Genomic DNA, 23,159 nt, shown 5'->3' on the forward strand with positions numbered 1-23,159 from the left:
CTAATCTGTCTATCTATATATATATAAAAGCACTCCTAAACTTTTGACTTTCTGGACCCCAGAATAATTTTTGCTTCTGATGGGTACAAGTGGTGTTTTGGCAGTTAGGACAAAAGATAGAATAGAGCCTTTTTTCATGCAAGTGCTTAAAAATGCAGGCACCACTCATGTCAGTTGTAAATCTCCTGATTTACAAATGAAAGACAGTCCTTATCAATAAATTTCAAGTGTTTCTTTGCTTCTGTGATCCAGAATAAGTAATTCCAAGAGTAAGTAATTGCCAAAGCCATGGGATAGATAACATATCCAAGAGGATTGGGTCATTAGAAGCTTTTTTGCTGTTGAAAAAGTGAGTTAATGTTGTTGGTCATATCATAAAGTGAATCAAAATGTAGCTGATATTTTCCATAGATGAATTAATCTTCTTAATTAATCTTGTATTTTCTTGTTCCTTTGGCATGGTAGCAATGTAAAAGAAAAAAACTTTTACTTTTATTTTTCAGAGATTGCCAAACCTTAAAAAAGACCTTTTTTCATGAGTAATACTAAAACGTGTCCAATCTTTACTAGACCAGAGAGTCAAGCTCAAATTTTTGTTGTATAAAAACTGTAAGTTATGTTGTCTTCTTTTTTACGGGTGTATTTACTTTTAAGTGATAGGAAAAGGTAGTATCAAAAACAAATAAGGAAGGAAAAAAACACACATTCTTCATTCCAGTTTGAATATAACAAACTAAAGTTTCAATAAGTTGTTCTTTTCTGAACTGTTACTTAGACTAGGTACATCTGTTTGTAAAGAAAAGCATTAATTCAGCATAGTCCTGTATTGATGAACAAATAAAACGGAAAAGATACTGGTTTTGTGCCAAAATCGAGAAGTACTGAGATAACAACAGCATAGAACTTAAACTGTACCATTTGAAAAGACACGAGGGAAAATATATGAAAATAGCTAAGAGGCTTTCTCAGTATTTGAGCGCTAAGGCTAGCTTGACAAATTTATTCTTTTGTATGTTGATTGCCTATTTTTCTGATCCAATCTAGCTCACTTTTAACAGAAGACCCCTTCAAAGAATATCAGGGGGATAGCTATTCTGTGAGCAACAATGAGCATGTGAAGGTTGCTATAAAAGCACTGCAGTATCTTTGATTTTCCTGTACTCAAGGAAGAGGAAGGAAAACAGCCAAAAACTTGACTTGAGGCCTCAGAAAGATGTAGTTCCTTTTTTACTTCTTAAAAAGGTCTACATAAAACCATGGTGTAGTAGAAGGTGCACTACTACAACAGACTTGATGTTGAAAACTAGCTACTGGCTTGTCTGAAAGCAAATTACTGTTATGTCTTCGCACTGAATGATTGCTAGCATTTGACACTTTCTGTAGTGTCACTAAAATACAAATTATTTTTTGACATAAAAGCAAGTGTTTGACTTGGAAGGTTCCTGCTCTACAAATTACTAAAATGTAGGAGAGTTACTCCTTTGCACTGCCAGAATCAGGGTGTGGAACTGCAAGGACCTTTAGTGTAGTGCATTAGAACTATTTGGATGTTATCCCTTTGAAATAAAGAACTCCACTCACGTAGTGTAGCGCTGTACTGGGTGAGGGTGGAAACATGGGCATACACAACTTACACAACAAACACAACAGTAACATTAGGGAACTAAATTTGGCTGAAAAAGGCAAATGAGAAGTGAATCTCTGTGTGTTCCAATGTTGTTAAAATTAACTGAGAGCATGCATTGTGTTGTGATGCAGCATTTATTATGATGGGCGTTAACCACTGCTGCTTAATGCAAGATGCCACCTCACTGGCCTGTTTTGAGCCCTCAGCTGGCCCTACAGCTTCCACGGGTAGAATTAAGGAGCTTGTAGAACAAGTTAATGCCAGACACAAACTGCTTACACTGAAATGGTCTTATGATTGTTTTCCAAATAGAAGGTGGCATAAAATAGCTGGAACGTAATCAAGCAAGTAGGATGTGCCTCAAAAAAATATATATACAGGTGCATACCCTCTGTGGGTTTAGGTAATAACTTAAACTAAAGCCATTTAAAAGATCTTATTTTTGAGTAGCTTGAAAAATGAAGAGTTAATATGGTTAAAATGGATCTCTAGATAATCAGTGGCCTTACAGAAGCTATAGGGAAGATGAATGTTTCATTCTGTTTAAATCAAGTTATCGTGGTGTCATTAGAACTCTCAGAGGTTCAGCCTTGTGGAAGGATTTAAAGGCAACACTTCAACAATAATCGGATTAGAAGGACTTGCATAGCTACATGGTCTAAAAAACAGATAAAAGAAACCCGAGTTCAAACTTGCCACAAAGAAAGGCAGTGAGCTGTGAGGTGCAGAATCAACACACTGTTCTGAGACTTTGATTTCGACAATTACCCAAAGTAGGGATGCCTGCAGATTTCAATGGTTACTGGAAAATGATCAGCAATGACAATTTTGAGGAGTATCTGAAAGCACTGGGTAAGCTTCCTTTCATGTTTCTTTGATAAATAATCAATCAATGCTACCTGTCTTAGTCTTGACATGAACCTATTTTTCCTTGTACAGTCATAAATCATTTTTGTGAGAAATAATTTTTCAGGAATACGCTGTAAGAATTGCTGTATGCAAAATTGTCTTAAGCAGTCTCTACTTTTTAACATCTTGACGATTAATTTTACAGTGATTAAACTACATGTCTGAAAGAGATAAGTGGCAGATTTCAAACTTCAAACCCAACCATAACTTTAAAGTGTTATGTGTGCTACAGAGGCAATAACGTACTTGATGCACTTCTGTGTGTTTACGTTAGATGAAATATGCAAAATGCTAATAGTTCTGTAGAAATGCTGACACCCTTAATAACTATGAAATGCAAGAGGTGTTTTTTAGGGTTCCACACAACCAGCAAATCAAGACAAACTTATTTAAGTTAAAAGAATTAGGCTATGGATTTTTCCTTTTAAGCAAGCTGACCTGAAAGATCTGGACACTTATTTATCCATGTTCATTTTAGTCCTCCCAAGAGCTACAAGCCTGCTTTTGTGGTAGACTTTTCTGGATTAAAATAACTCTTTTTCTTTTTCAGATGTAAATGTTGCTGTAAGAAAAATAGCAAACTTGCTAAAACCTGACAAAGAAATCCTTCAGAATGGGGATCATATGATCATTAAAACGCTAAGCACTTTTAGAAACTACATCATGGAATTTGATGTAGGGAAGGAGTTTGAGGAGGATTTAGCTGGGGTGGATGATCGCAAATGCATGGTAAGCATTAGAACTGTAACAACTGACAAAAAAAAAAGACTGTTAAGACTTATTAATAATCCAAGGCCTTGCACAGACAACATCTATAAGCCATTTTATGTGGCTGTTCCTAAAACTGTTCCTGTGACTTTTTTCAATGAATTAATAGTAATTTCAATTAAACGTTAGTCAATTATACGGGGATATCTGTTGGACAGAAGGATGTTTACATTTGAGTTTTCAGAATCTCTTGATGGACTAATGTTTCCAGTACAAGAACAACTGCAGGTCTAGGTGCTGTTCCCCATGTGCAACAATGGCCAAGTGTTAGAAACCTGCTGCTTTTCTTGTTCTTGTTTTTGTGCTCCTTCCTTCCTGTGTGTATTTGGTAGAGCAGATGCATTAATTAGGCTTCTGGAACAGATCTTTGTAGTCAATAAGCAAACACCAAGAACTCTGCCTTATGAGCTCTTTTTGCTTGCCAGAAGGACCAGTGTTTTCTAACTTATGACTGATAAATACCAATTAACAGAGAAAACTTGGGAATACAAAGTTCTTTAGGTGAATATGACTGGACTGGACATTTTCTTTCCTGTTAGTTCACGAGCACAATGCCTGCAATATCCCACGGTGAAGAAGTTGATAAGCAAAAGAAAATTATTTCAGGAGAGACTATAGAGGAGTAATTATATAAAATGAATTTAATAGGTTTCCATTCGTAGATAGATACTGCCATTTACAAAGTACTGTTCTCTAACGTTAGGGTATATAAACTTACTTTTGCTCTGGTAATGGTAATACAGGAAATGAAGGATCCCGAAGACCAGGAAAAAAAAAAAAAAACACTAATCAGCAAGCAAGGACCTTAGCTAATCCCTCTGTACTCCTTGTTAGAGAAGGTAGAAACATGATAAAGTACAGAATACAAAAGTCACAAAAGGGAGAATCAAAGTATATTAGTGTAAGGGGAAGTGGCCTAATGTCATAATGCATTTTTGATTACTGGAAAGCTCTTCGCCAGGGTGATGAGGTCCAGAACCACCAATTGTGAGCCTAAGGAAAGATTTAGGTGGCTGAAGTACTGTCAAAGATAGCAATGTTCAAGTCCTCTACTCAAGTGCTAAAGATGTCTGAGTCCTCAGCGTTTACTTCAGTGAACTGCTGGTTTGTGTGTGTACAGAACTGTCTCCAGCTAAGCATTATCTATACTTAAATACCATTGAACTCCAGACTAAAACATCCTCTACTTGGCAGAACAAAGTAATTGTGCTAGCATATACCTGCAGTTAGTTCTCACAAACTGTTTCAGACAACTGGTGTGCTGAAAAAGCTGATTCAGAAGACATGAAAATGTAGCCCTTGACCAGCCATGCTTTTGAAATGCTGAACAAATGTAGCACAACTTCTGGTTCACTGAAAAATACCCTAAGCACTTCACTATTTGTAGCAGGTCAATATTCTCTGTCCTGTTTTGCTAAATTGAGTGATAGGAAGAATTCAAAGTGTTGAATCAGAAAGAAGAAAATAGAGACTATTCTAGTCACTACAGCAGGTATTAGATTTGGAGTGGAACCTAGATCACCCTGCTTCCAAGTGTTGCTTAAACGATTTGTCTATTGATTGTTTAGTGCAAAATCACTCAGCCCTGGAAAGAGGAGGTAGCAGCATCTTCTTGCCTTTTCAAAAAAAAAAATAATAATAATAATAATAATAAAAAGGTGTGGTCTTGCTAACCCTGTTTGTTTCTTTGTTAAGAATAACAGGCATATAACTTCACTAAAGCTTTCAGAAATCTTCAGAATCTCTTTATGATCTCCCATATCATAAGCAGATACCAACTGCAGCCCTAAAACTAAGGTCACTCTTAGTGACTGTTGCCTTGTAGCAACGTATCATACTTTATAGTCCAATTTTCTGATTAAAGATTTATTTTCTTGATGAAACCATAGCGTTTCTGAAGGAAAATAGTACAAGATGATGTTTTTGGGAAGCCACTTCAGTCCAAATCAGTTAGGCAAGGTTTGCAGTTTTAAGCATTGGAATAACTCCAGTGGGCTGGAAGCCTTGTTAAGGAAGGGTCACGGAGGTGATGCAAGAGATACTGGAACACTCCCTGGCTGGTGTTATGAGGAAAGCCACCATAAAAGCGAAGGTTGAATGTGATTCTTAATGTTTCATTTCCTCATCTATAGCTTGTGAAACTGCACACCATAAATGGCTTAATCATTAATACTCAATTTCTCCAATGGGAGAGATTATGAATCATTTATTTTTATCTGTATTATGAACTGAGCAGACCACTGGGCAAGTTCTCTCCTCACTATCCTGCTGTTCTTCCAAGGAGCTCAATGCATTGGAAGTACAAAGTAACATGGATAAGACAAATTACAAATTAAACATTAGTTTTATAAAGCAGAGCAATCATCATGAGACTAGTTAAAATAACCTTAGAAATCATTCATGGATAGTGTTTCTTTTAATGAAGAATATATTTTAAGAGTCATCTAACTAGAGGTAACATCAGTAGAAATAACGTTAGCATAGTGAACGGGTTGGATCTTGTGTGTAATTCACTGAAACTTTGTTCACCTTTCAGTTGTAAAATACATCTTTAAGTCTGTCAGGGTACAGTATAATTACGATAATTCCACGTCAATAGTCTATGATGAGTAAAGGCTAAAAAGTTTTGCTGATCCTAATTTTAGAAGAAAGCTGAAGTCATGACAATAGGGATTAATACTCCTGTGATGGTATGGGATTCCTCCTTGATTTCACTTGGGATTATTTTTTTTCCTTATTATAGTTGGTCACTGCTGGAAACCTCTGAACTTGAAACAGGGAATTAATCCAGCTGGATAAACCTTAGCAGATTCAGTTGTTCTATTTTCTTTTTACCTTTAACTGTCACTTTTTTTCCTGACACATTTTTAGGCGATTCTGTTTTCTTAAGGGATATAGATAACATCAGTTGGTGATAACAGCTCCTTTATGGTTTTATTTCTCTTGGGAAGTGAAAACTTTCTTCTTTAGAACTTTTTTTAAACAAAACATAGAAAATCTAAGATTAGGATAGTTGACCGTACAAGAGAGAGCACAAGAGACATTGCAAGGTGCTGCCGAAAGGCAGTTGATGTTCCATGTGTTCCAAGCATTTCTGTAACGGTGTGTGGGGCATGCTGCAGCACAGCCTTGTCTCTTAGGAAATGCAGACAAGACATACCACTCCTTATGCTATCATGTTTCTCCCAGAGCTTTTCCCTAGAGATTTTATCTCCTAGGTAGAAATCAGAGTTTCTCTGTTTGGCACTTTCATGAAAGATGAGTTTCTGAAAGTTCAGTCGTTATACTTCAGGGTTGTTAAAACTTTTGACAGTTTGAATTACAAAGATAAAATGGAAGTTTGCTTACTCAGGAGCATCTTCTATTCTTTGCAGACGTTACAAGGTGCAACTTACAATGTATAGAAAGAAGGCCAGAACATTAATATTGTATCACGTTATTTCTCATATGATGTGATATTTGAATTGGACCATGTGCTAAAGTTTCCACTACTTTCAAGAGTTTGGTTTAGCTTTTAATGGGTAACATACATCAGGTGTTAGTGTACAAAGACAGAAAATTGAAAATTCATGTATAACTATGACTTAGGTATTGCCTGAACTGAGTATTTCACTGTGCTATCTTCATTCTCAGTGAATTTCCAGCCCCATTGTGAAGTTTCCTCATTTTAAAGATAAATTCCATAGTCTCTAAGTTACGATTAATTTAGCAAGCATCTTAGCTCTTACACTAATCATAAAACTTTGTTTCAAGCACATGAACTTTACTGTGGAAAAATGTTGCTGTGCACCAAAGAGGCAAGACCTTACTGAAACAATAATTAGTTGATAACTGTCTCCAAAAGCGTGTCCCGTTCATCCTCAGATAATTTTACCTCCCTTTCTCACAGTTGGTAACAAACAGTGAAGCCGAGGAGATACGTACAGTGTAAAATATGTTAACAATAAACATAAGAATGGGGAAGGATCTGACATGGAACAGAAAAGTTAACTTTATGCACCTTCACAGCATATTTATTTGGTATGTCAAAAGTAGAGTGGGTGGGAGGTGGGGGGATTTGGAATTTACTTAACAGATCTATCATACGTGTTACCATGTGGAATGATTTCCTGAAAGCATATAGCCATTTAATGTTTAGACAGCCTCATAAGGATTGTCCACAGGCATCTGACCAGCCATTCTGTCAGTTGCATGTATCATACGCTAGTGAAAGGTCTTACCTTGAGGCAGGGACTGATCATGGCTCTGTTTTAAACAATAAACGTGCCTGATGTGGAACTGATTCCTGTCTAGTTTATATTCAGGGAAAACACAATAAAGTTCAGTTGCTCTGGGCATAATTTGATATATACTGCTGCAAGGTCAGAATAAAGCCCTATTATAAAATTACATGGCTCATTAAACTTTTTTAACCATTATTTAGGCAGGGTTCCTCTCTTCCACAAATGGAATTCACAACTGTTAATCTAGTTTAGAATAGGTATTGGAATGATTACTTTGCTGTCAAAAAAGCAGTCACCAGTGATACTTGGAATTTCAGTAGGGATCCTCAACAGGATGAGAAGACTCGAAATGAATTGTCTTTCTAGTAAGATGCAAGATCAGCAGTGTATGTCTTTACTTGATCCCTCTGATTCAAATCCTTGGTTTCTTCACCTCTTCAAATGTTTTCATTTTCTTTTTAAAGATTACTTCAGTTTATTGATTTGGATTTGTGTTTTCTTATATACTGTATCGGAAAAAGCATTGTTCTAGAATGATTATTGATGGGAGATGTGTTTATGTGATTGCCTGTATTTATGTGTATATATATATACACACTATTCTTCTCTCAAATCTACTGTTCCCTCTCTCTGCAGAAATGTAAATTCTCCACTTGCTTATTGAAATAATCTCTGATTAGTTGTGATTTTAATTCAAAGCAAGTAGTCTTCATGTAGTTTTGTGTTGATACTCGTGACCTTTACAAACTGCTGTCTCCAGGTGAGGAAGAATGGTTATTCAGTCAAGCAGAGAACAGAGTTCCACTCTTGGATCTGTCTATGGCTCTCTGAAACTCAGGCTCCCTGTGCCTCAGTAATGAGGAGCTATTCCCATTTTTCTTTTCTGTCTTGCTTGTTTTGTTGGTTTTGTGTTGTTCCCCCCCCCCCCCCCATTACTTGGCGTTTTGGCATTACTGCTTATTATCTGTAAGTGATACGTTAAGCACATTTGCACAATGATGTCAGATGAGATCTCTAGAGCATTTTGTCATATGCATTAAGATCTCATTAACTTCAAAGTTTGCAGTCCTGGATTCATACCGAATACCTGAGACTAACCAACAGTTCGAGCTAGTTACTCACAAATCCACTGGTAACGTTCTGAAAGTGTTGTGGGCAAGGAGGTTTTGGATGGGCATAGTATTTCAGCTTTGTGTGCATCCAGAAAAGTTCAGAGAATGATGAATTCAGTGTGTACAATGACAAAGAATCAGGTGAAAACTTGAGAACCCAACTTATCAAATTGGATTTTGAGTGACAAACCATTAGTGTAATGTACAATTGCATCTTGCTAAATTTATACAGGGTAATTCAATTATACTCATCAAATTAAATGGTGAATGTCTTAGAGTTGATTCTGATTCTTGCACAAAGTGAATTGGATTTATTGTTTTGTACTTTTTTCTGATGTAGGATATAAGCAAGCCATCCTGTTTTTGTATAGATTCTTACAATTTTATTTCAGTAAGAAAAAAGATTACCATTTGATTACCATCGTTACCAGAAATAAAACGTGATGTACTATCCAGAATACTTATTCTACTCTTTCTTCCACATGTTGTCACCTGTGTAGCCTGCAGCCTGGCATATGTCTCCAGTCATTGCCTTCCCTCATTGTTCTTATGAGCAAAGATTCAAAATAACATTTTGAACAACAGTGTTCAACATTTGAAGACCCTGTGCTACAGCAGCTTACTCTTTGATCTAAAAGTTGTCATTACAATTTGGTCTGTTTGCTAGCAGTGGAGATGGTGACAATCACATAAGCAAAACACAGCTTTTAGAAGTGTCTGATTTTTTGACTACAGCGAACTTCAGTAAGCTTATCAGTCAGGTACAGAATGCCCGCATTATAACCAGCTTGTCTTTCAGTAATGATCTGAGCAAGTTCAGAATGGCACAGGCATGTTTCAGAGTCCTGTAGCTACAGATACCCATTATGATATGTCATGCCCCTGCCCCTCAAATAAATGAGAAATGTGTTGTATTGTGCTACCATCCTTTTCCTATTAGCTAACTTCGGGAGTTCTGTTGCTGCTTGGCTTAAAGCAGGAAGGATTAAATGGGATGTTAGATTTATAGGTGCTTCTACACAGTTGAACTGAAGTTGTTATGGGAAGGAAAGTTCAGTACAGTCTTTACCATCCTCCCTAGCTAAATGATAGCTAAATATGTATAGCCTTTGTCCAACAACAGTATCTTGAGATGAAGTGCAGGAATCCTACCACTAATTTTTCTGTTAGTGAATGTTTCATAGATATTTTCCTATAGAAGAAACATAATTAGTCCACAGATTTTCTGTTTAGAGACTTGGCTCTTTGGGAAACACCATATTGAACCCTTATTTCTGTTGGATCTTTGAGGCGTAAAACTATAATAACTTTGTATCTCTATTTTCAATACTACTAGAATAGGTTCTAGTCTGGAATGCATGGAATGGTTATGAACAGAATAAGCAATCAGTAAGTTTCTTTCAATAGAATAAATTATCATGGCTAATAAGAAATGCTCCTGTAGTTTGTATGCGATTTTTCAGATGGCAATGCTTCTTTTTTAGCTGTTTATCATCTTAAGATGTTTTTATGTTAACAAGAAAATTGGATACCTTCTTAATATTGTTAAAATAAGTTATGAGAAATAGTGGGATGTACGCGATTTATATTTCTGAATCAAATTTTAAGATCATATAAATTTCCAAGGTGTTATACTTTACAACCAATTAACCATGTATATTGATAATGTCTTGTGAAAATAAGCAGTATTTCCATTTGAGTTCTTAACTATGATAGTGACCTCATAGGAAGCGACTTATTTTTTCCAGCATAGTGCCACCTTGTTCTCAGATACGGTATCTCAGAGCCCAAACAATATCAAGAATCAGAACAGTTTAAAAAAAATTAAAAAATAATAAAATAAAACCACCAAACATGTTACTGGGCTGCTAGGAAAGATGAAGAGGCCTTTTCCTAATGGGTTCCTAATTGATTTCCTAATTGATTCTCATTTTTTCAGTGCCTGATACATCTCCATGACTGTATCTTCCAGGATTTTTCATTCAAGGTCTGTAGTGTGGTAGTTCACACATTAACAGAGCTGTTATCATTGCACATGTAGGGAGCAAAGAAAGTACCTCATTTACTGAGACTTGCTTCAAAAGTTTGTGAAAACAATGGACAGCTGAAGTAAACATAAATTAGAAGGTCCACTTTGAACAAGTAATCATAAGAAAACGGGGGACTTCTTTAAGTAGACTTACAAAGTAGACTAAATGTCTTTATGGTAAGTTTGCTTCTTCAGCTCTGGAATGTCTAAACTTTTCTGGGTAGATACCTCGTTTAACTTGGGTTTCATTGAAAAATTACCTATATTTTTCATTCCCTCGTTTGATTTTCTGCATGTTCCCAGTATTCCTGGATCCGACTTTTCTTAGAAATAAACTTATTTACCTAATTTCAATTGTGGAATTGGAAGATAAACCAAAAAATATCAGTGTGAGATCAAGTATTTTTTTTGCTTGAATGTGCTCTTTTCTCCGTTTAACTATCTGTCAACAACCTGCAGATACAGACTTGATGTGATAAAAGGAGTTACAGGCTGGAGAGTGACAAACTCTGAGCATGTTTGTAGCCCTCCTGTTAGCAGTGTGCAGCATGCCTCCAACACAGAAAGTCACAAGTAGTGACTATGACCTTAATGAATGCACTTTCACCATTATATTTTATTGTTTGTGTTACCAACATTACTTTATTCCATCAGCACTTGAGTTGATGAAAAATTCTCCCTGAAAACTACTTATCAGATGTTTTTATGTCACTTTGATACTTAGTTCAGATGTAAATACTTTATCTTGAGCATTTAATAAATACCTAGTTGGATACATAGCCATGTTTGACCAGAAATACTCGAGTATTTTCTTTGGTGTTTTAGGCACAATACAGGACACAGCTCGAACTGGATTTTCCTGTGTCATCTGACCTTAACAATTACTTTTCATTGTTTGATCTTTCTTAAATTACAATTGCAGTTGTAAACGACCAGTTATTCTCGTAAACACAGAATTACTGGATTGAGAAGGAGCATGGCCTGTGTCGTGCAGTTGTAGGGCACTGCGGTCATTTGCTGCATCATAATACAGAGACAGCACTGTGAAGGGAAGTGGAAGAAAAATAGAACTTGTACAGCTGTGTTTCTTCTGAAGATAGAAAATCAATAACATATTTTTGAAGAAGGGTGGTAGCTGCAATTCATATTTGTAAATGCAGTGTGTAAAAAAAATCGATGTAGCATCAGCAAAAATATGCTCATGGACTACTTTAAAAAATATTCTAGTTCATTCATCTGTAAAATGCATTAGGTATCTTCAGCTGTATAGCACACAACACCAACAAGTACATTAGGAACAGCTAACATGGGAATGAGAAATATTGTGCAGTGCCAGCATCAAATGTTCTTGCAATTAGACCTAACTGGGAAGTGCAGAGTTTTCTGATAAATTAGTTTGCTTTACGAGTATTTCAGTAAATTACAAGAGTCAGTATCTCTAGCTGTGGGTCAATATGACTTACCACTAGAAGCTGGAAGTAATATCTACTGTAATTCTGCAAGACTTCACTACTGTTACGGTACTTGAGAAAATGCAAATACATACTTGATAGATTTATTTTTTCTAAATATTTCATTTAATCTACTTTGTCTCATAATTGAAAACAGTAATGAGAGTAATTTTCAATAATTCTACTTTTTATTTTCAGGAATATAGTGTTGTTATGCACATATACTGAAATCTTCATAAATCACTAACAGAAGTATGTGAGGGGGCAGGTAATAAAAGGAAAATAGCTAAGTGCACAAAAATAGTGTAAGACCATATAAATCATAATAAAACTAAAGAAAATTTAAATATTTACTGTATTCTCAGGCTTCAAAGATAATATAATTAGTGAATTCAGTATAATTCTTTTTTTGTAAAGTAATCCATCTCTACCTAGTGGTGCTCAGGCACAAATGCCATCAGTCTTTGGGACCACCGGTATGCCTCTTCCCTCTTGTTCTTAACTATAGTGTTTAATCCAGCGGAGCCTCAGACAATTGCCTTGGTTTGTCATCCTCACCTCCCAGATAAGCTCCATTCTCCATTATTATACCTCAAGAGTGTATAACCAAGTACGTAATCCCAAAGAGGTGCAGTACTGTTGGTTAGAATTTTTGAGACAAGTTAAATTGAGGCAAGGCCCACTTTATTTCCTGTTAACTTTCCTTGTGTTCCTTCAGTACTTTTTATCACGCTGTCCACTAATCATATTAATCACCATTTTCTGTTGAAGTTTCCTACAGAATTACATCTGCTTCACTTAGTGTGTATTCGTCTTAAGTTTAAGTTTGATCAGGCAGTAGGAGTCTCAAGAACATATGTAAGAAACCCTTGATCAATATTCTCCTTTAATTACTGCATGATGCTAGTGTTTATATAGCTCAGTGAAATGATATACTGACTAATGACACAAGATACATTTCTAACACGCTCTTTCACACTGCCCATCTTTTGGAAATACAAGGGAAATGATCAGTCTGGAAGAATAAAGCTTTAAAAAATATCAGCACGGTACAGTTTTTTCAAGGCAGATGTTTTATCTAAGAGAAATCAAGCACTGCCTGTTGGGAGATTTTGATTACTTACAGTATCTCCCCACCATTTTTTCTTCTTTTCCAGACATTTTTTTCTTTCTGTTGCCAGTATACTGTGGTTAACACAAAAATTTAAGGGTTTTTTCTGGAGAAAGTGAAAAATGGTAAGGAAGACACAAATAGTTCATTTTCTCACTTACGCTATGAAGCATTAGCAGTTATGAACCCAAAAGAAAACCGATGGTTCTGAAGCTATGGTATTTCTCCCTGTTCAGTAGTCACCGAACAGATATTCTGTATTCACAGGGAAAGGAGAGTGTATACACCAAATGGTAAACTCTAAATCGTTGCTGTTACATACAATAAAAGGGCCAATATTTATCAACATTTCTCCTACAATGGTATTTTTAGAATGTTGTTATTATGTTCTGTCTCAAATATTTGGAAATGCTTTAAGACAAGCTTTGCTGTTTCTTGGCTGTTGGTAAAGGGTAAAGAGTGGGCTATTAGCCGCACATACACCAGCTGTAACAATTCCATCCTTTGTGTGTCTCTATAGAGATATTTGGAATTGAAGAACTTATTGTTCTCTTTGATTTGAGTTAAAAGGGGAAGTTCTGTCTTTTGTATTGTTTGGGTCTTTTATTATTTCAGACTTTCGAGTTTGAACTAAAGAAAGAAAAGATAAAAATGCTACTGATTAATCTTACTGTCATAAAATGGTTGTTTCTGCTAACAGAATGCAATACATTCTGTCCTTTATAACCTTCATGGCAAAAGAGCCACATACAAAAATCAGAAACTGTATGGTTTACTCACATCCCTTCAGTATTTATATGCCTAAAAGGGAGGGCAGAGGATGACAACTGGGAATTCTGATAAAACAGCTTGGTTAACAGTCTGTGATATTTACTCTTTGTGGCTGTCACCAAGTCACCAAAAGCGATATATAATCTTGATTGAAAAAACAAAATGCAAGAGAAAAAGTGTGTTGTTTCCTGAGATGAAACAATTTTGAAAACCCTTAGAGACTGAAAAAGTTAACATTTCTTTGTGTTGCTACAAACGTTTCTCTATTGCCCCCAAGTGTACTAGGCTAGTGAAGTATTATCAGGACTAGTAAGTTCCACAGCTAACTTGGCATGTTAGTAGTGCTAATAAAGTTGGATCTTATTTTATCATGGTATTTTGCCTGTGAATTCACATATAAACCTATGAAATTAAACTTTACAGGTAATCTAATGACTCAGCTATACTGAGCAAGTACTCAAGGGACAGAAATAAGTACTGTTACTAAGCAAAACTACACATACAACCAATTTATTCCACAGTATCCCTTGCATCTATAGATCACTGGTAGAAATAACCTTCACTTTCTGATATAGTAATGATACTGAGAATCATCAGAAAGTCTTAGATGTCAACTAGTGTTATTTGTTATCTTCCACTTTCCAAATGGACATGCATAGAATCAAAACGGATATGGAAGAGGATATAAACTACGACGATCGCATTAATTCTCTTAAATACAGCTTTGCCACAATGTGTTGTCCCTTTCTGCATGAGCGTTTTAAACATTAAAAGAAGATAGCATTTTTTTTTAATGTTATCTACTGCTAGGTTTAAATACAATATTTTACAGGAAAGACAGAACAACTTGCCAATGCATTCTAGAAACGAGAGATTTTTAGCAAGGACAAATGAGTCTGTATTTAAGAAACCCCATGTGGTGCAAACAGACTATATAGGAGTACTAATAATGCCTTGCTTATGATTATCTATGCTGGCACTCTTTCTAGTGATTCATTTTCCATGCTTGTTTAGTCTTAAGCTTCCCGTGGGTGGAGACTGCTGGCTGTACTCATTTTTAGATGGTGGCTCTCATGGTTATCATTTAAGAATTAATTGTTTGTGACATACACAAATTAAATAAATAGCATTGCGTACTTCTTAAATGTTGAACTTTTAATTCCCAGAATAAGAAATGTAGACTGACTTCTCTTAAAAATTAAACAGGATATCTTCTCTCCATATTTGGCTACTTACACAGTTACTGGCTTGAAGACTTTCACAAGGTAGACAGTAATTCCATAGTTAGTCCTCAAGCTGGTTTAAAAGCAGTGTGGTCATATTGATGCTCAACTATCCTAACTTTTTGCAGCACCAAAAAAACATCATTACAAATTGGCACTGCTCTTGTCCTCACTTCTTAAAAAAATTTACAGAATATTGCTCTCTTTATTTTAAGGAGGGGTGAATCAAGGTGTTAGGAAATACTAACTGCAGCAACAAGCTGAAGGATGCACCCTCATACATTTAAGTATTTTTATTAATCAATAACTCAGGGCAGCACAGGTGTTCACAAAAGTGCTGTGCCGAATCCTGCAACACCTCACTCTTATTACAGAATCGCAGAATAGTCTAGGTTGGAAGAAACCTCCAAGATCACCGAGTCCAACCTCTGACCTAACACTAACAAGTCCTCCACTAAACCATATCCCTAAGCTCTACACCTAAATGTCTTTTAAAGACCTCCAGGGATGGGGACTCAACCACTTCCCTGGGCAGCCTGTTCCAGTGACTAACAACCCGTTCAGTAAAGAAGTTCTTCCTAACATCCAACCTAAACCTCCCCTGGCGCAACTTAAGCCCATTCCCCCTCGTCCTGTCACCAGGCACGTGGGAGAACAGACCAACCCCCACCTCGCTACAGCCTCCCTTCAGGTACCTGTGGAGTGCAATAAGGTCGCCCCTGAGCCTCCTCTTCTCCAGGCTAAACAGTCCCAGCTCCCTCAGCCGCTCCTCGTAAGCCTTGTTCTCCAGACCCCTCACCAGCTTCGTAGCCCTTCTCTGGACTCGCTCAAGCACCTCCATGTCCTTCGTGTAGCGAGGGGCCCAAAACTGAACACAGTACTCGAGGTGCGGCCTCACCAGAGCCGAGTACAGGGGGACAATCACTTCCCTGGCCCTGCTGGCCACGCTGTTTCTTATGCAAGCCAGGATGCCGTTGGCCTTCTTGGCCTCCTGAGCTCACTGCTGGCTCATATTCAGCCGACTGTCAACCACTACTCCCAGGTCCTTCTCTGCCAGGCAGCTCTCCAACCACTCATCTCCCAGCCTGTAGCTCTGTTTGGGGTTGTTGTGCCCCAGGTGCAGGACCCGGCACTTGGCCTTGTTGAACTTCATACCGTTGGCCTCGGCCCATCGGTCCAGCCTCTCCAGATCCTCCTGCAGAGCCTTCCTACCCTCGAGCAGATCGACACACGCACCTAACTTGGTGTCGTCTGCAAACTTGCTGAGGGTGCACTCAATCCCCTCGTCCAGATCATCGATGAAGATGTTAAAGAGGACTGGCCCCAGTACCGAGCCCTGGGGGACTCCACTAGTGACCGGCCTCCAACTGGATTTGACTCCATTCACCACACTCTTATTCTACCAAACCTGGCTCAAGTAGTTCTCCCGCTGCTGTTAGGCAAAGCAGGATGATGGCAAAGTTATCAATTTACTGATACTTCCAAAGCACTCTGCTCTGTCAAGGATGACAAATTAAGACATGGGGGTGGGGAATTATATATATGTACATATATATATATGTACACATATATGTACACATAAATTAAAAAAAAAAAATAAAAGCCTTTCTTGTACATCCCTAGCTGCCAGTATATGGGTACTATGTTCAGGTAGGGCAGCTGGACTATCCTTTATATGGTGGAAAGAAACTGAATCTCAGGTTTTTAGCTCCTCTTACAAATACAGCTGCACGTCCCTTTTAATGCTGTGTTTGTTAGCAGGGAGAAAGGGGTCAACTTTAAAAAAAAAATTTTTTTTTTTTTTTTTTTTTTTTTTTTTTCTTACAGTTAAAGCAGTTTATCTCACCCTTCTGAGTTTTGACAGGCAGTTGGACAGCAACTTGCCATTTAAGCTCTTATCTTTTGTAATTATCCTAATTGTTACAATGCTCTGCAATTATTCTTGTGAAATTCATTAATATTTTATTATAATGTAGAGTAGGTTTTCTTTAAGGAAACTAATCATAATATCAGGAAATGCTACAGCAACACTGAACGTGCCTGTTTTGTTAGACCACAGTATCCTGGGATGGAGATAAGCTTCTTTGCGTACAGAAAGGAGAAAAAGAAGATCGTGGCTGGACTCAGTGGATTGAAGGAGATGAAATGCACCTGGTAAGATCATGTAGCAGGTTTCAAATGCCACCCTATTATTTATTCAAATGGCTAGATGTAATGCAGCAAGCTGTGTGCTATATTATCTTGTCGTTCTTTGACATAAGTGTTGGTGCTGCGTTTGACTTCTTTCTAAAGCAATCATTTCATTTGGCACCATTATTCTTCTGTGTCCCTTACAGAGATTGCCTCATTTCAGTGCAGTACTCTTTCTGTGTTAACTGTCTGTCTGAACATAGCAATTTGAAATGTTTACACTGAGGAAGACATCTATTGTACACTCTATGAAATACACAGTATGGGAACTAGTGAAAGTACACATCCAACAGTAAGCCATAAGGGGGAAATATACCATTGTTCTTTTAAAATAATTACAGGCTAGACCGCATTATAGCCTAGAGAACTAAAACAGCAATTAAGTTTTCTGAAATGTCATGTTCTCTCAGATCACCATTTCTAACTTTTCTAAGTTAACAGGATTTGAAAGAAGATGTCTGTTCTTCATAGCTCTTCGTAGTATCCTCACTCTCTCATCAGTGTGGGTAAAATGAATTCTTCCGGCTGAGATAATAAAATCCAACTTCAATTTCATTCCACTGATTAGTACTAATAACACAAAGCATTCAAAATGAATGTTCTCTGTTTCAAATCAGTAACAGAGTTATAAATGAATCTTTGTGAAAGTTCCCAAAGCCACTTATTACTGCATACAAGTTTCAGGAAATACTGGAAGTCCCAGAAGACAGTTTGGAAAAGGAACGTATGTGATAGACCTTGCCATCTGATATAGTGCAGGTAACTAGGGAAGTAACGTTATAGCTGCAGTCATGGTCTCAATGAAAGCAGAGGTGAACCAATGAAAGAGATACTCCAGAAGTTTCTGTGTAAATACGTTCCCTCTATCTGCACACAGGCTACAGGAGTTCCACGCTGCCTCCCAAACTCACAACAGTGGGGCTGTGACCCCAGGCAGCTGCCCTTTCAGGTTCTCTGCTGGCAAAGGGGTTGCAATTAGCCACATGCTGCCTGGCCTTGGAGCTCAACTTACTCCCTGCAGCACTCAGCTCACATGAAGCAATCACACTAGTTGCTCTTAGATTTCTTTGGCCTTCATTTTGGCAAATCCTGGTCCTTGTCCCTTGACAGCTCTGCACTCATTCCCACTTGCTGCCCCCAACACCAATTTCTTTAGCCCAGATTTCTGTGTCCTTACTCTGATTCATGCTCTAGCCATGCAACCTGGCCATGGATGTCCAGGCCAGACCACTTTCTGTGCTTGAACCTGTCAGGGGTTTTATTTTAGAAGTCATAAAATCAGATTCCATTGCTCACACGTTGTCTAGTGTGCCCTGAGGTACCCTGAGGTTACCCGACAGATCTGAGGCTGCTGCTTCAGAAGGCTGTGAAGGGTTCAGTCTCATACAAGCCAGCTTACACGGGCATCCCTGCACTAATTGGCACTTGTGCAATTTACCATGACCTGTGTGTACACAGACGTTGGTACAAAGTTACTTCATGCAAAGGAAATACCCAAGTATTTTAGAGACCAGTCCCCAATATTTTAATTTTATCACTTTTTATATTTCATGAACTTCAAAAATGTCCTCTTTATTCCTCTGAATTCTCATTAATGTAACTCTCCATTAAAATTCAGTAAAAGAGTCCAATTTAGTATCTTATTTTTGACCAGCTAAGATAAGTTGGTCCTGTACTCTTGAGAGTACTTTGGTACAACGGGCAGTTACCTCTAAAAAATTGATACTTCAATAGTTTTATGATCCTATTGAACTTTACACAATGAGCCAAGTGTTAATTTAATTCCTTCCACGGTTCTGTAGGAAGTAGTACCACATCCTGTAGTAGTTTATCGCCTCCTATTTTTGCCATTTCACTCTACGGTCTGTACTTTGTAGTTCTTTTTCCTCTTTAGATTCTGTTTTATGTGAGTGACTTATTTGACCATTCTCAATTTCCTTTTGAGTTTTATTGCCATTTTCTATTGTATTGATTGCTTCTGCTCTGTAGGTTTTTATCCCTGTCAGCAGATCTCTTAGCACTTACAGCACACTCTTTCTTCTGGGTTACCTATATATAAAGTGAACAAAGCAGGCCCCAACTAAAATCACTGTATCAGTCTGCTTGTTTCATCAATTCACCATGAAGCGCCTTCTCTTGCTACAGGCTAGCAACATATGCCAATAAGGTTATTGATCCAGTGTAAGTTCTTAATAAGTCATTTTATCAAAGTCCCCCATAAGAAAATGGGCATAACATTCCAGTTAACTTTGCTTCCCATTTCCTCAAAATATTCTGACAGCTTAATTAAGTGTCTTATCTTGAAATAGAAAGCACTACCCTACTTCTAGGTCATACATAATCTTTGTCTTTATGTCCTTTAGGTAGCCCCACCCATTTTCTTTTTCTAGCAAAACCAGTCAACACCTCCACAAATCCCCACAAAGCCTGTGTGCAACTCTCAGGTCTAACTTCAACAGTTTTGGTAATAGAGAAGATTAAACTGCATCTTCAGTGAGGCTAGGTGGACAACAGTAAGCCTCACAAGACATAAACATCAATGTACCTGCTTATGTGCAAGTAACTATGACCCAATGATTAGTAGAGACTTTTTTAAAACCTGTTGTGGAACACAAAAGAGAAGTGGACAGCATTAGGCATCCAGTACGGCCAAGTTCAGTCAAAATTCACTGCCGTGCTGGGATTTATAGACCCAGCTCAACTCTTACGTATGCAATTACATGTGCTTTCCTAGCTATGACCGCTGTGTTGCTAGACTGGGCTTTCAGCTGTTTTCTGGTTTTTGTAGGTTTGAACTACCAATCATCAACATACAGACTCAGAATTCATTATTCAAATCCATCCCCAAATAACTTGTTCATGTGTCTAAAATACAGAATGTTCATTTCAAAGACCTAGGCAGTTGCACACACAAATAGTGAATAATGCACCAGGAACACATTTGGCCCTTTAAACTCTGGGATCCCAAAATAGCTTCTCTTATTCCACCTTTCTCCAGAAAGTAAACCCAAACCTTCTGATTTCTTTTATGATTAAAAAATAGGCTAAAATAAGTACAAGCTATACAATCTAATTTGATAAGAAATTGTGTACTCAAATTAAGCTGGACATACATGTGAGTTTATAATGCACGTCCTATGTAAAAGTTGTATTTTTTAAAAATTATTTTCTCTTCCTAGGAAATAAGAGTCTGTGGAGTCAAGTGTAAGCAGGTCTTCAAGAAGGTGCAGTGAGCCTACTGCTGATACAGAAATGAAGAACAGGAGAATTTACAGACTTGCCACCAAATCTCCAAGCACAAGTAATGACCATCAATGACAAGAGTAAACACAGAGATGAAGATTACATTAGAACAGTTTAGTTGGAATAAAATATTTTTTAAAAATTATTTTAAAGAAGTAATTGAAAATAAAACCCATTAAAGTTACTGAACGTTTTAAATGGGTGTGCACTGTAATTCTTGACTACACCAAAATGGAGGCTGTTTGGTATACAACAAAATAGTTGTGAGCACATGCCTCACTTACAATGGAAAACACCCTTCTGTAGCTTTAACAAGGGACCTTAAGGTAGTCTTGGTTTCAGGTAATGAATTGTTGTAGGGAAGCGAGTGAGAACTGCAGTATGTGGCTTCTGGGAAATCCTGTGAAGTCAGTGAGAATTTTAGCATCAGCTCCATTGGAGCAATACTTCACTGAAGGTATTCCACCAAAAATGAAGGTCTGATTTCCCAAATTAAGTAAATATATGAATCAGCAGTCTAGAAAAATAGCACTTACAGAACCATGGCCAAGGGGCAATTGCTTTTTAAATGCCTTAGCTAATGTCTGCCCATTTTTTTATTCTTACTTTTTTATTTATTTATTTTTACATTCTGAAGAAACTAATAGTAAGATCACTGTTAGAAACTGTATAATTGTACACATGCCAAACAAAAGATAGGACTAGCATTGCTTTCTATGGCATCATTTGCAGGTTTTATTAGGACATGTCATTGTGCTCATGTTCTTAGGCAGCATTTAGCAAATCATTGGCCTAGCAGTTTCTACCACTGACTTGGTCACTATAAACATTGATAGTAATTTTTAAACCAAAGTTGTATTTTCAGTCTGTCAACACACTGGATATACAGTTAGCACCACCACCTCGCATCACATTGAAAAAGACTCAAGGACACAGGATGCCTGATGGATCAGAGCTTTAGCAGAAGGCAGACTTTTACAAGTGTGGCATAGAACAACTGTTATTAGACAGTTTTCAGAGACTTAATCAGTGGGGAACTTGCTATGGCAGAGTCCAAGATGTTCTGAAGTGCTGCAACCCCTGGACATAGCATTGCTTTGGCCTGCTTTGGGAACCCAGTGCTGAGACTTCAGAGAAATTTTAGACATTCATCGCATAAATGTGAACAAATTATGACATTCTCTACTAACCAGAGACAGCTCTAAAGTATGCACTATTGTTAAACTTGTTCAGAGATGTTACCAGTCTGATCTAACAAATGAAGAAATGGAGGTCCGGAACCATTCGTTGTAAACTAAGAATTGAGTACAGTGGAGGTGATAAACTTTCTGAACTATGATATTTCAACTGTACTATGTACTGTAAATGTGGCTTCAGATGTACTGTAATATACATCCAATTTAATTTTGTAAAGTTGTCTTTCATTTTACATGAGGAAGTACACAGAAAATATTATCAATGAAGGTTTACACAACACCATGTGATGTGTAAAAAAAAAAAAAAGGTGAAAAATACTCCCTCCCCATGTAAATTCTTGTGTAACTATTGCAACAGATGTTCATACAACCTAGAATTACAGACATATGTAATGTAATTGTCGACTTTAGGTTCCCTTGTAGTTTATTTCTTGGCAATATGTAGCACTGGGAACTGCACTTGGCCCTAGTCAACCAGATAAAAGGAGAGGCTACTCATGTGTTAGCTGTCTAGCTGTTCCTACAGTTAAATAGATATCTCTCCTGACTGATATACACACCGGCAGTTAATGGTGATTAAGTTCTCTTGTTCTTAGAGTGGGAAAGGTCAGAACTGGTTATGGTTAAATACCATGCAAAGGTTCTAGGGAAGGAGAAGGGTGAGAAACCTGTATATCTCAGGTTAAAAATACAGCTCTGCTTAAGTCAACTTGCAAAAAGCTGTCTACTTAAAGTGTTATTTATCACCTTACACAAGGTTGAGGATATCCTGATTGCCAAATCTCAGTGCATCAGTCATTTGTTTTGCTTGAAATGACACCAAAACTTCTTTCCTTTGAGTTTCTAAATTATTGATTTCATAATTATGCACAACCTCCAGACATATCTGCACTCTTCAACCTCAAGGAAAGATAGCGAATAATGGAAAATAAGGAATGAACTCCAACTCTTCCTTTATAACAGACCTGAATTTGTTAAGGCCACCTATATTTCCCTCTCATGTGAAATTTGAAAATACACAATAAAAAGATGGTTCACACCGCTATCCACAATTAAACTTTGCATATTTCTTTTTTATGTTCAATACTGATTCAGACCCATTTTAAATGTGGTTTTCCTCCAATAGAACTTGGCAGTTCATAACCCTTAATTCACCAGATGTCTTCTAATTTTTGCCTCCAGCTTCCTGCAATCTTGTGTAACATTCATAAACTCTTTTTGCAGAAGGTTGTAAGTGGATCAATTAACATCTAGCTAAGTAAATCCAATTTTTAAAAACTATTATTATTGTAGTCAAACAGACAGC

The 23,159-nt window shown here is 37.2% G+C and overlaps 1 protein-coding gene across 1 annotated transcript; it reads left to right on the forward strand.

Annotated features, from left to right (window-relative positions):
* Positions 1 to 5: 5 nt before the first annotated feature.
* RBP1 (retinol binding protein 1) lies at positions 6 to 20,888 on the forward strand. The gene is made up of 4 exons (XM_035334934.1): positions 6 to 2,479; positions 3,087 to 3,265; positions 17,277 to 17,378; positions 20,594 to 20,888. The coding sequence occupies exons 1-4, from the start codon at positions 2,407 to 2,409 to the stop codon at positions 20,645 to 20,647; spliced, it is 408 nt and encodes a 135-aa protein (XP_035190825.1). The 5' UTR covers positions 6 to 2,406; the 3' UTR covers positions 20,648 to 20,888.
* Positions 20,889 to 23,159: the final 2,271 nt, after the last annotated feature.

The sequence above is a fragment of the Oxyura jamaicensis genome, chromosome 9, assembly GCF_011077185.1.
Source record: "Oxyura jamaicensis isolate SHBP4307 breed ruddy duck chromosome 9, BPBGC_Ojam_1.0, whole genome shotgun sequence".
Lineage (NCBI taxonomy): Eukaryota > Metazoa > Chordata > Aves > Anseriformes > Anatidae > Oxyura > Oxyura jamaicensis.